General features: G+C 58.3%; 1 gene segment (V, D, J or C); it reads right to left on the bottom strand.

The window, feature by feature from the left end:
* Nucleotides 1-263: 263 nt before the first annotated feature.
* Nucleotides 264-6,105, bottom strand: LOC135228395 (immunoglobulin heavy constant alpha 2-like). The segment is given in 6 exon segments: nucleotides 264-395; nucleotides 724-938; nucleotides 3,878-4,210; nucleotides 4,384-4,716; nucleotides 4,896-5,220; nucleotides 6,097-6,105. Coding segments are annotated over 5 exon segments (1,197 nt in total).
* Nucleotides 6,106-10,007: the final 3,902 nt, after the last annotated feature.

Genomic DNA, 10,007 nt, shown 5'->3' with positions numbered 1-10,007 from the left:
GATCAGGTCTGGGTCGAGTGATCAGGACTGGAACCAGTGATCAGGACAGGGACCTCAGGTCATGGGACTATCTTTTTGGACACTTTTCTGTGGGCAATGCCACACCTGGCCCTGGTTTCTGTTGGGTTTTGCCTTTGGTTTCATCAGGTCCTCTAAACGTGCTTCACACTCCTGTCTGTTGTCTGTATTCCCTATCCGATTCCCTACAGACATGCAAAGCCAAGACTGAATCCCGGCCCCCTCCCTGCTACTCTCATCCAGGTCTCTGAGAGAGTTTGGCTTTAGGATCTGTTTATTGCATGGGGCATGCCGATATAGGGGTAGTGGGAACTTCACAGCAGGTCCGATTTCTGGCATCCAGAGCAGACTTCTCCAGGGCTCCATGGTGCTTCCACCTGTGGACACAGAGGCAGCAGCTAGTGTCTAGGCAGGGGTGGTCCTGAGGGTGGGCAGGGTCCTGCCAACTGCCATCCCCCTCCAGGTAGGGCTCCCAGGAGGCTGGAGGAGTCTGGTGTCCCTGCACCTGGAAGCGCATGCCTTGGCCCTAGCTGGGTAACATAAATGTTGACCTCAGCACCTGCCTGTGTCCTCAGTGTCTGTTATAGGACCACCTCTGGGCAGAGCATGGCTTACTACAGTGGGCAGTGTCCTCACCCCCATGGGCTGGGCTGTGCTGCCCTGCCCCTAAGGCCCCCACCCAGGCTTCCTGGGCCTACGACACACCTGGGCCTGCAGCTCTGGTCAGTACTGAGGGCCCTCCTTGCTTCCCTGGGGGCCCCAGATGCTGGTCACTGTCAGTGCTGTGCTGTAAACGAGGCTGAGCAGGAAGAGTGTGAGCAGAGTGACAGTGGTCGGCCACAGGCTGGCCCCTGATGCCTCCTCCTCCAGGCTGTCCTGTGACAGGTCCAACACCAGCCACGGGCATGGCTGCCACCAACCTGCAAGACAGGAAGGCCTGCCAGGCCCAGACTCTAGTGGTCAGGGGCCCAGACACTCTCCTCCCAGGCTTCTTGGGGCCTGAGTCACTGGCAGGGGCCCCCTGTCACAGGTCTGAGACTCACCTCAGGGAGCACAAGGAGGCATGAGGTCCACAGGAAAGGGGCTTGGGCCTTGAAGACCCTGAGATACCCACAGGACCCCTGTGTCTTGGGGGTCTCAGGGTACCTTGGTGAGAAAGACCTGCACAGGGTTAGAGGGTGAGCACTATCTTTGATGCTCTACCCAAGGGCCCTGGGTCTCAGCCACACATACTCAGCAAGCACTCACCCAGGGCCCTTTTCAGGCTTGCTTTGGGCTCAGAGGGCCATGGGGGACTTAGACACAGCCAGCCCTCAAGGAGCTCCAGGTTGAGACACAGCTCTGAGTCTCCAGTTCAGTGTGCCAAGGGCTGGTTGGGGCATGCCCAGGGCCCCTGTTGCCTTCTCAGGGTATGTGGCTGAGGGACCACAGTGAGCACTAGGGAAGACCAGGTGAAGACCACTAGTACAGGCAGCCCCGGCTGTCTTCAGGGTCCCAGGGCACAGATCACCCATGTCAAAAGGGGCTTGGAGTTGTTTGTCATATGCTCATACATCAAATCATTCATCTACCCACCCACCGCCCATCTATTCATTCATCTATTCACTCACTGACCCATCCATCCTCTACCCATCCACTCACTGATCCATCCATAAATCCATCCATCCATCTATCCAAAAAGTTATCCATCTATCCATCCATCCATCTATCCATCCATCCATTTATCCATCTACCATCCATCCACCCATCCACCCATCCATCCTCTTACCACCCATCCTCCATCCATCCATCCACCCATCTGCCAACTACCTACCCCTTCACCTACCCATTCATTCACTCATCCACCTGTAAAGCCATCCATCCATCCATCCTTCTATCCATAAATCCATCCAGCCATTCACCCACCACCCACCCATCCATTCATCAACTCACCCATCCATCCATCCATCCATCCATCCATCCATCCATCCATCCATCCATCCATCCATCCATCCATCCATCCATCCATCCACCCATTTGTCTACCCACTCATACATCATTGTACATCCTATGATCCACCCTTTTATTTGCTTGCTGCCCACCTGCTGACCAGCTCTTTATTGTTGATCCTCCCTCCCTCGCGTTTGGAAATTCCCTCTGTCGAGACAGGTTCCATGCTAGATCCCCAGGGATGGCTGCAGCACCTTCTCTAGGATAGTACTTCCCCACTTTACCTGCCATTCTCCCTATCACCCTTTGGATTACTAAACCCTTGAGGGGGAGCAGTGGCCAGGGTGGGTATGGGCCCTGAGAACAGAGAAAGGCAGCCGCATGGCTGGGTCCCCCTGGAGAGGCCAGGAAGTTTCAGAAACAAGAGCAGGAGCCCCACTGCCCCCTTGTGGGAGTGGTAGTGTCAGGTGTCCCTGTTGTAGTCTGGGGTTGCCCTCTCTGTGCTCTGTCTCTCCAGGTGTCCCCCTTCTACGGGGAGCCCTAAGCAGAAGCTGCGGGCCTACTGAAGCCCTTGGCTGGAAGCTCTCTCTGTCCTGATTCTGACCCCCATCCACAGCCCTGCTCCCTACCTTGTATACTGTATTGACCTTACTTTAGCTCAGGAAAGGATGGAACATTTGAGTCTGGGGGTCCTGACAGGTGCAGGGACTTCCTGGGAGGAGCAAAGGAATGGAGCTCTGAGCTATGTGGAGGTGAGCACACAGGGAGGGATTGGAGAGGGCCCAGGAGGGGCGCTGGGCAGTGGAGCTGGGCCTCAAACCCCAGGCTCTGGGGCAAGGCTGGGGGAAAATCCAGCTGGGGGTGATTTGGCGGGGACTCCCCTTGCCTTTCTGGAGCTGAGGCCTGTGCTTTGAACTTCCTGTACCTGCAGGGGCTCTGATGTGTGTGTTGGCATGCATATATGTGCATGTATATACACATGTTGTTGCATGTAGCCATGCATGTATGCATGTGGCACGTGGGCATGTATGTAAGTGAATTTTGCTTGCATGTGTGTGTGTGCATGTAACCGTGTGTGTGTGGGTATGTGTGGACATATGTAGGTGCATGTGTGTATGTGTGTGTATCCATAGAGCAGTGTGATGTGGGGAGGTGGGGAAGGTTGTGCTGAAACTGGGGTTGGTTCTCGTTCTACACAAGTCAGTGAGCAGACTTGGCTTCTGAGTGTTTTGTGGCCTGAGCCTACACTCACTGAGGCAGCTGTGGGGCTGCCTGGGTGTTTGCTTCTTTCTGGGGGTGCTCCGGGAATCCAGCTTCGCTCATTCCCTTGGCCACCCTTCCCTGACACTCCCTATTTCCTGGATGCTCTCTTCTCATCTCACCGTCTCTAATAACCTCCCCCTGCAACCTGGTACAGCCAGAGAGAGCTTTCTAAGACACAAACGGCCACACCATCTGTCCACTCAAAACCTTCCCATGGCACCCACTGCCCTAGGGGTCAACTCCAGGCTGTGCCCTCTCTGGCCTGTGTCTGCTAACCTCTGATCTTGCTCCTAGCTTGGCTTCACTGGCCATGTACAGATACACACACACGTACACACGCACACACATATGCACTCACATGCATGCACACACATGTGGACACACTGATTCTCACACACTCATGGGTGGGATGGCACTCCAAGGTGCTGGCTGAGCAGGGAAACTGAGGCCTGACAGGGTCAGGGCAGAAGGCTGCTTTTTCTTCCCTGCCCCTGCCCTTCCTAGGCATGCCACCAACACCCAGGATGGACAGACAGGCAGCTGGATGGAAGAGTGGGGCTGCTTCTGGTGGAGCACAGAGTTTATTTGGGGGGTGAGGGAGGGGCTCAGTAGCAGGTGCCGTCCACCTCGGCCATGACCACAGACACATTGACGTGGGTGGGTTTACCAGCCAACCGGTCGATGGTCTTCTGGGTGAAGGCCAGGGGCAGGGCCTCATGGCCCACCATGCAGGAGAAATTATCACCCTGCTTCCAGTCGTTGGCATCCACACGCAGCACGCTGGTCACAGCGAAGGTGGTAGCACTCTGGCCTGGCTCTTGCCGTGGGGGCCAGGTCACATAATTGTCTTGGGGCAGCTGCTGGGACCCGTGCAGCCAGCGCACCAGCACATCTTTGGGGCTGAAGCCACGCACCAGGCACGTCAGTGTCACCAGTTCATTCAGTGCCAGCTCCTCTGCTGGCGGTGGCAGCAGGTGGACCTGGGGTCGGAAGCTGCTCCCTGCAGGTGAGAGAACAGGTCAGGAGCTGGGTGGAGTGGGTACACAGGCCTCTGCCTGACCCTCTTGGGCCTTAGTTTTTGCTCTGTAAACTGGGGAGGGAGCCCCCAAGCCAGAGGAGCTGGGGTGGGGGCAGGCTTGGGGATGTGCTCTGCCAGCGAGGACTCCAGCCCACCTGTGTTTTTGAAGATGGTGACAGGTTGTAGGTTCGCGGCCTCGGGGTGGGTAACAGAACAGGAGAAGTTCTTCCCGCTCTTCCAGGGCTCCGCACAGCCAGGAAGCACGCTGGACACGCTGAAGCAGCCGCAGGAGTCGCGTTCAGGTGAACTTTGCACAGCCTCCTTTCCTTCTGAGGGCTGCCAGGTGAAGGTGGCACCATTGGGATCCTTCAGGCCACTCAGCGTGCATGTGAGATTGGCATCCGAGCCCAGGAGCAGATCCTCTAGGGCTGGCCGGTGCAGTGACAAGCGTGGCTGGCAGCAAGAGCACGGACAGTCACTGTCTGGAACTGAGAGAGACCAGAGTGGGTCAGTCCACCCTCCTCACTGCCCCTCCTTCTTCTTTCTCTCCAGCTCCAGTCCCTAGGCCCCTCCTGCCCTCTGCGCTCTCCCACCTGCGGCCTCTCCTCCCAGGCATGGGGAGGGTGGCTCCTAGGTTTCCAGGCCCTGCCTGGCCTTGCCCTCTGACCTTTGCAAGGCACCGTGGCCTCCAGCACTGAGCTTGAATCCTGCTGCACTTGGCACTTGAAGGATGCGGTGTCCGGGCACTGGGCGGCAGGCAGGGAGAGCTCGCTGCTCAGGGTGTACAGGCCTCCGGAAGCGGCCTCGATCGGGGGGAAGGTCGTAACAGTCACTTTCTCTCCACTGTGGTTCCAGGTCACATTCAAGGGCTCCGATGGGAAGAAACCCTGGACTAGGCAGGCAATGGCCACTTTCTCATTGGATGTAGCACTCTGGGGACTTAGTGGGAAGACACTGGGGCTGGTCTTGGATGCTGGAGCAAAGAAGACAGGCTGTCAGAGAGGACAGACACGGTCCTGGGGCCTGGCCCTAGAGTCTGTTCACAGGATGGTCTGTGGACGCTTGTTCATCCAGCACATGCCACCAGCCAGCCCACTGTCACTGCTCCTGTGCTCCCCAAGACAGGCCCCGGGGCTGCACAGAGAGGCTGAGTGGCTGCCCCAAGGTCACATAGCTCGTAGGCCACGGGCCTGGAATTTGAACCTGACTCTCTTGTTCCCACTGCACTGTTTATTAACACAGTCCTCAGACAGAGCCCTCAGATCCGTGGGAAGAGCTCTTGGACAGGGCCCAGACATGATCTGTGGACAGAGCCCTTGCAAATCACCTGGACATGATCTATGGACATGTCTCTGGAGCAGGATGCTTTCAAGCTATTAGTCCTAGTTGATAAACACAGCTCTGCCACTTACTGGCTGAGTTCCCAGGTGCCCTGAGCCTCAGCTCCCACCATGGAGTGGACACGCCATGGTACCTGGGACTGAGGAGGATCATGAGAGAAGGATCCTGCGGGTAAGGGCACAGTCTAGGGCAGAGAGGCCTGTGCCTGAAGCTTAGCCATCATGGGGGGCAGCATGCCCTGGGGAGTAGAGGAAGCCTTCATGTCTGTTTCTACCTCCCATTTTGCCTGCCAGGCTGCGAGGCCGACCTTCCCAATACACCACCCTACCTGTCACCCTCAAATAAGTGGCATCCAGCCTGTGACCTAAGATGATTGGCCTTCAGAGCCAAGGGAAAAAAACAGTGAGAGTGTCACACATGCATCTAAGATTGCATGGCTTTCAGGGTTGCCACAGAGAGAGACAGAGCACAGAACGCTGGGTCTCAGATGCTACCTTCCCATCACTGTCTTGTACTCTTTGGAGTACCCAGTCCATTTCGACCCAACCAGGGCCAGTCCTGTCTAGTTCAGCCCAGTGAGCGCAGCCCAGCTCAACCCAATCAACCCAGCCAGCAAAGTCCAGCTCACCTCAGCCTAGCTCAGCCTGGCACAGAGCAGTCCAGCCCAGCCCAGCTCAACTTAGCCAAGCTGACCAGCCCAGATCAGGGCAGCCCAGCCCAGCTCAGCTTAGCTCAGCTAAGCTCAGCTCAGCCCAGCCCTGTCCAGCAGAGCCCAGCCAAGCCCAGCAGAGTCCAGCCAAGCCCAGCAGAGCCTAGCCTAGCTTGCCCTGGCCCAACTCAGCCCAGCTCAGCCCAGTTCAGGCCCACTAGCAGACCTTGGCCTAGCCTAGCTCAGCTAGCCCAGCTCAGCTCACCTCAGCCCAGCTAACAGCTCAACCCAGCTCAGCCCAGTCAGAACAGCTTAGTCCAGCCCCATGCAGCCCAGCTCATCCCAGCCCACCTTAGCTCATCCCAGCCCAGTTCAGCTCAGCCCAACTTAACCAAGCTCATTCCAGTTAGCCCAGTCCATCCCAGCCCTGTCAGCCCTGCTAAGCCCAGCTCATCCCAGCTAACCCAGCCTGGCTCAGCCCAGCTCAGCATAGCCCAGCCCAGCCCAGCCAGCCCAGCTTGCCCTAGTCAGGCCAGCTCAGCTCAGCTCATCCTGGCCCAACAGCACCCAGCCCAGCCCAGCCCAGCCCAGCCCAGCCCAGCCCAGCCCAGCCCAGCTTGACCTGGTCAGTCCAACTCATCTCAATCTAGACCACCTCAGCCTGGCTAAGCCCAGCTCAGCCCAGACCAGGTTTCCCTGGTCAGCCCAGCTCACTCTATTCAGCCCAGCTCAGCTTAGCTCAGCTCAGCTCAGCCCAGCCCAGCCCAGCCCAGTTCAGTTCAGCTCAGTCCAGCTAGCCCAGCTCAGTCCAGCCTGGCTCAGCCCAGCAGAACCCAGCCCAGCCCAGTTAGCCAAGCTCAGCCCAGCTCAGCTCAGCTCAGCCTAACTCAGCTCAGCTCAGCTCAGCTCAGCCTAACTCAGCTCAGCTCAGCTCAGCCCCACTAACCTAGCTCAGTCTAGCTCTGTTCAGCTTGAACCCAGCCCAGCTCACCCCAGCCCAACTTAGCTCAGTCCAGCCCAGCCTAGCCCAGCTCAGCTGACCCCAGTCCAGCCCAGCCCAGCCCAGCCTAGCCCTGGTTAGCCTAGCTCAGCTCATCTAGTGTAGCTTAGCCCAGCCTGGCTTTACCTTGCCCAGCTCAGCCAGCTCAACCCTGCCCAGCTCAGTCTGGTCCAGTCCAGTTTAGCCCAGGCCCCACCCTACCCATCTAGCCCAGTTTAGCCCAGCCCAGCCCAGCTCAGCCCAGTCCAGCTGAGCTCAGCTCAGTTAGCCCAGCTCAGCCTAGCTTAGCTCAGTCCAGCGGAGCCTAGCCCAGCCCAGCTAGCCAAGCTCAGCCCAGCTCAGCTCAGCTCAGCTCAGTTCAGCTCAGTTCAGCCCAGCTCAGCTCAGCTCAGCTCAGTTCAGCCCAGCTAGCCCAGCTCAGTCCAGCCTACACCAGCTCAACCTAGCCCAGCTTAGCCCAGTTCAGCTCAGTCTAGCCCAGCCTAGCCCAGCTCAGCTGAGCCCAGCCCAGCCCAGCCCTGGTCATTGTAGCTCAGCCTACTAGCCGAACTCATCCCAGCGCCACCCTGACCAGCTCAGCCCAGCTCAACCCAGCCAACTCAGCCCAGCTCAACTTAGCCCAGCCCAGCCCAGCACAGCCCAGCCCATTTCAGCTTAGTTCAGCCCAGCTAGCCCAGCTCAGCCCAGCTAACCCAGCTCAGCCCAGCAGAACCAAGCCTATCTCAGCTAGCCAAGCTAGTCCAGCTCAGCTCAGCGCAGCACAGCGCAGCTCAGCTACCCCAGCTCAGTCCATCCTAGACCAGCTCAATCTAGTCCAGCTTAGCCCACTTCAGCTCGGTCCAGGCCATCCTAGCCCAGCTTAACCCAGCAGAACCTAGCCCAGCCTAGCTAGCCAAGCTCAGCCCAGTGTAGCTCAGTTTGGCCCAGCTAGCTCAGCTCAGTCCAGCCTAGACCAGCTCAACCTAGCCTAGCTCAGCCCAGTTCAGCTCAGTCTAGCCCAGCCCAGCCCAGCTCATCTAAGCCCAGCCCAACCCAGCCCTGGTCAGCCTAGTTCAGCCCATCTAACAGAGCTCAGCCCAGCCCCACCCTGCTCAGCTCAGCCCAGCTCAGCCCAGCTCAACCCAGCCTACCTTATCTCATCCCATCCCATCCCATCCCATCCCATCCCATCCCATCCCATCCCATCCCATCCCATCCCATCCCATCCCATCCCATCCCATCCCATCCCAGTCCAGCCCAGGCCCGGTTAGCCTAGCTCATCCAGCCTAGCCCCACCTAGCTCAGCTCAGCCCAAACCACTTCAGCCCAGAGCAGCCTAGCCCAGCCCAGCTCAGGCCAGCCTGTCCAAGTCCAGCCCAGCTTTTTCTGGTCAGCCCTGCTCAGTCTCGTCCAGCCCAGCCCAGTTCAGCCCAGTCCAGTTCAGCTTATCTCAGCCAAGTCTTTTCCAGTTTATCCCTACTCAGTCTAGCCCCTCTCTGACCAGCTCTGACTCTCTTCTCACACCCACCTGACTTGTGGTCCTCCAGGGTGTCTGTGCCATCTCTCTCCCACTTTCCCATTGGTGTGGGTGTCTAGCCTGGGTGTTCTCCATTCTCCTGCCTCAGGAAGGCTCAGGACCGGTCTGGCTCAGGCTGCACAAGCTCCTCATTGTTCTGAAATAGAGATGGGGACCTGAGACCCACCTGCTCAAGGTTGCTGGAGGTCTACCCTCTGCTGAGAAGGATCTTGGTCTCCCTCTGGCCAGGCAGCCCCCACACTGCAGTTTCATCCTCACAGCCCATGGTTTGCCTACCCCAGAGGTAGCTGGAGTGGGGTGGGAGGCCTAGGCCTTGTCCAGGCCCTATTCTGAAGGCCACATTGCCTCAGCCTACCTTTTCCTATCCTACAATGGGCTGTTTCTCCACTGATCAGGCAAGGCTGGATGGGGCAAGCTTAGGTCCCTGCCTGATGAGAGGGGGAGGCTGGGGAGGGGCTGTGTGGCTGTGTGTCTGGGTCAATGGGGTCACTCTCCCACTTCCTGCTCCAGCAGACGTGGCCGCACCTCCACGTCATGTCTGGTCTGTGGTCTGGCTGTGGCAGGGCCAGGTGTGTGAGGCCAGGGCTGCGTGACCCCACAGGAGCCCAGCCTGGTCTGAGACTCTGTGAGTTGGAGGGCAAGGGTATGGGTGGACCATGGCCCAGGTCACTGTCCACATGATGGGCCAAGGGGTAGATGCCAGGAAGAAGAGATGGAAATACAGAGGATTAGGGGCTCAGGGACACTGAGACAGAGATGGGCCCAAAGATGTAGATACAGAAATGGAGCCGGGGCTGGACAGGAGCACAGGACTTTTGGCAGGGGTGGGAGACACAGATGGACAAGGCCTCCAGCATGGAGGCTTCAGGGATGACCTTCAGTGAGACCTGCAGGACGGGGAGACCGAGCCCTGGGGCCATGGGGCTGGAACCACTTCAGCCATGGCCATGGTGTGGTTGCTTTTCCTCTACCAGCCCCAAGAACAGTCTACATCCCAGGGCACATGGGGGCTGCACCTGTCTCAGAGGCCTGGAAAACCAGTGGATGGGGCCAGGTGCCAAGACAGAGACTCTTTCCATATCCAGCCTGCTGTCCCCCACAGTTTTCTGCTCAAGGCTTTTCCGCTGTGTTGTCCTCACCCTGCAGGCCCCTCAGAGGCTGCCTATGTCATGGCTTGTCCGTTTGTGTGTTCCTGTCCACCCGGCCGCCCAGTCCCTGGTCTCCTCCTCTGGAGGCCACCTTGTTTGGGCACACAACGGGGCGGTTCATACCA

This window comes from Loxodonta africana, chromosome 21, assembly GCF_030014295.1.
Source record: "Loxodonta africana isolate mLoxAfr1 chromosome 21, mLoxAfr1.hap2, whole genome shotgun sequence".
Lineage (NCBI taxonomy): Eukaryota > Metazoa > Chordata > Mammalia > Proboscidea > Elephantidae > Loxodonta > Loxodonta africana.
This window is presented reverse-complemented; position numbering and strand designations above follow the sequence as displayed.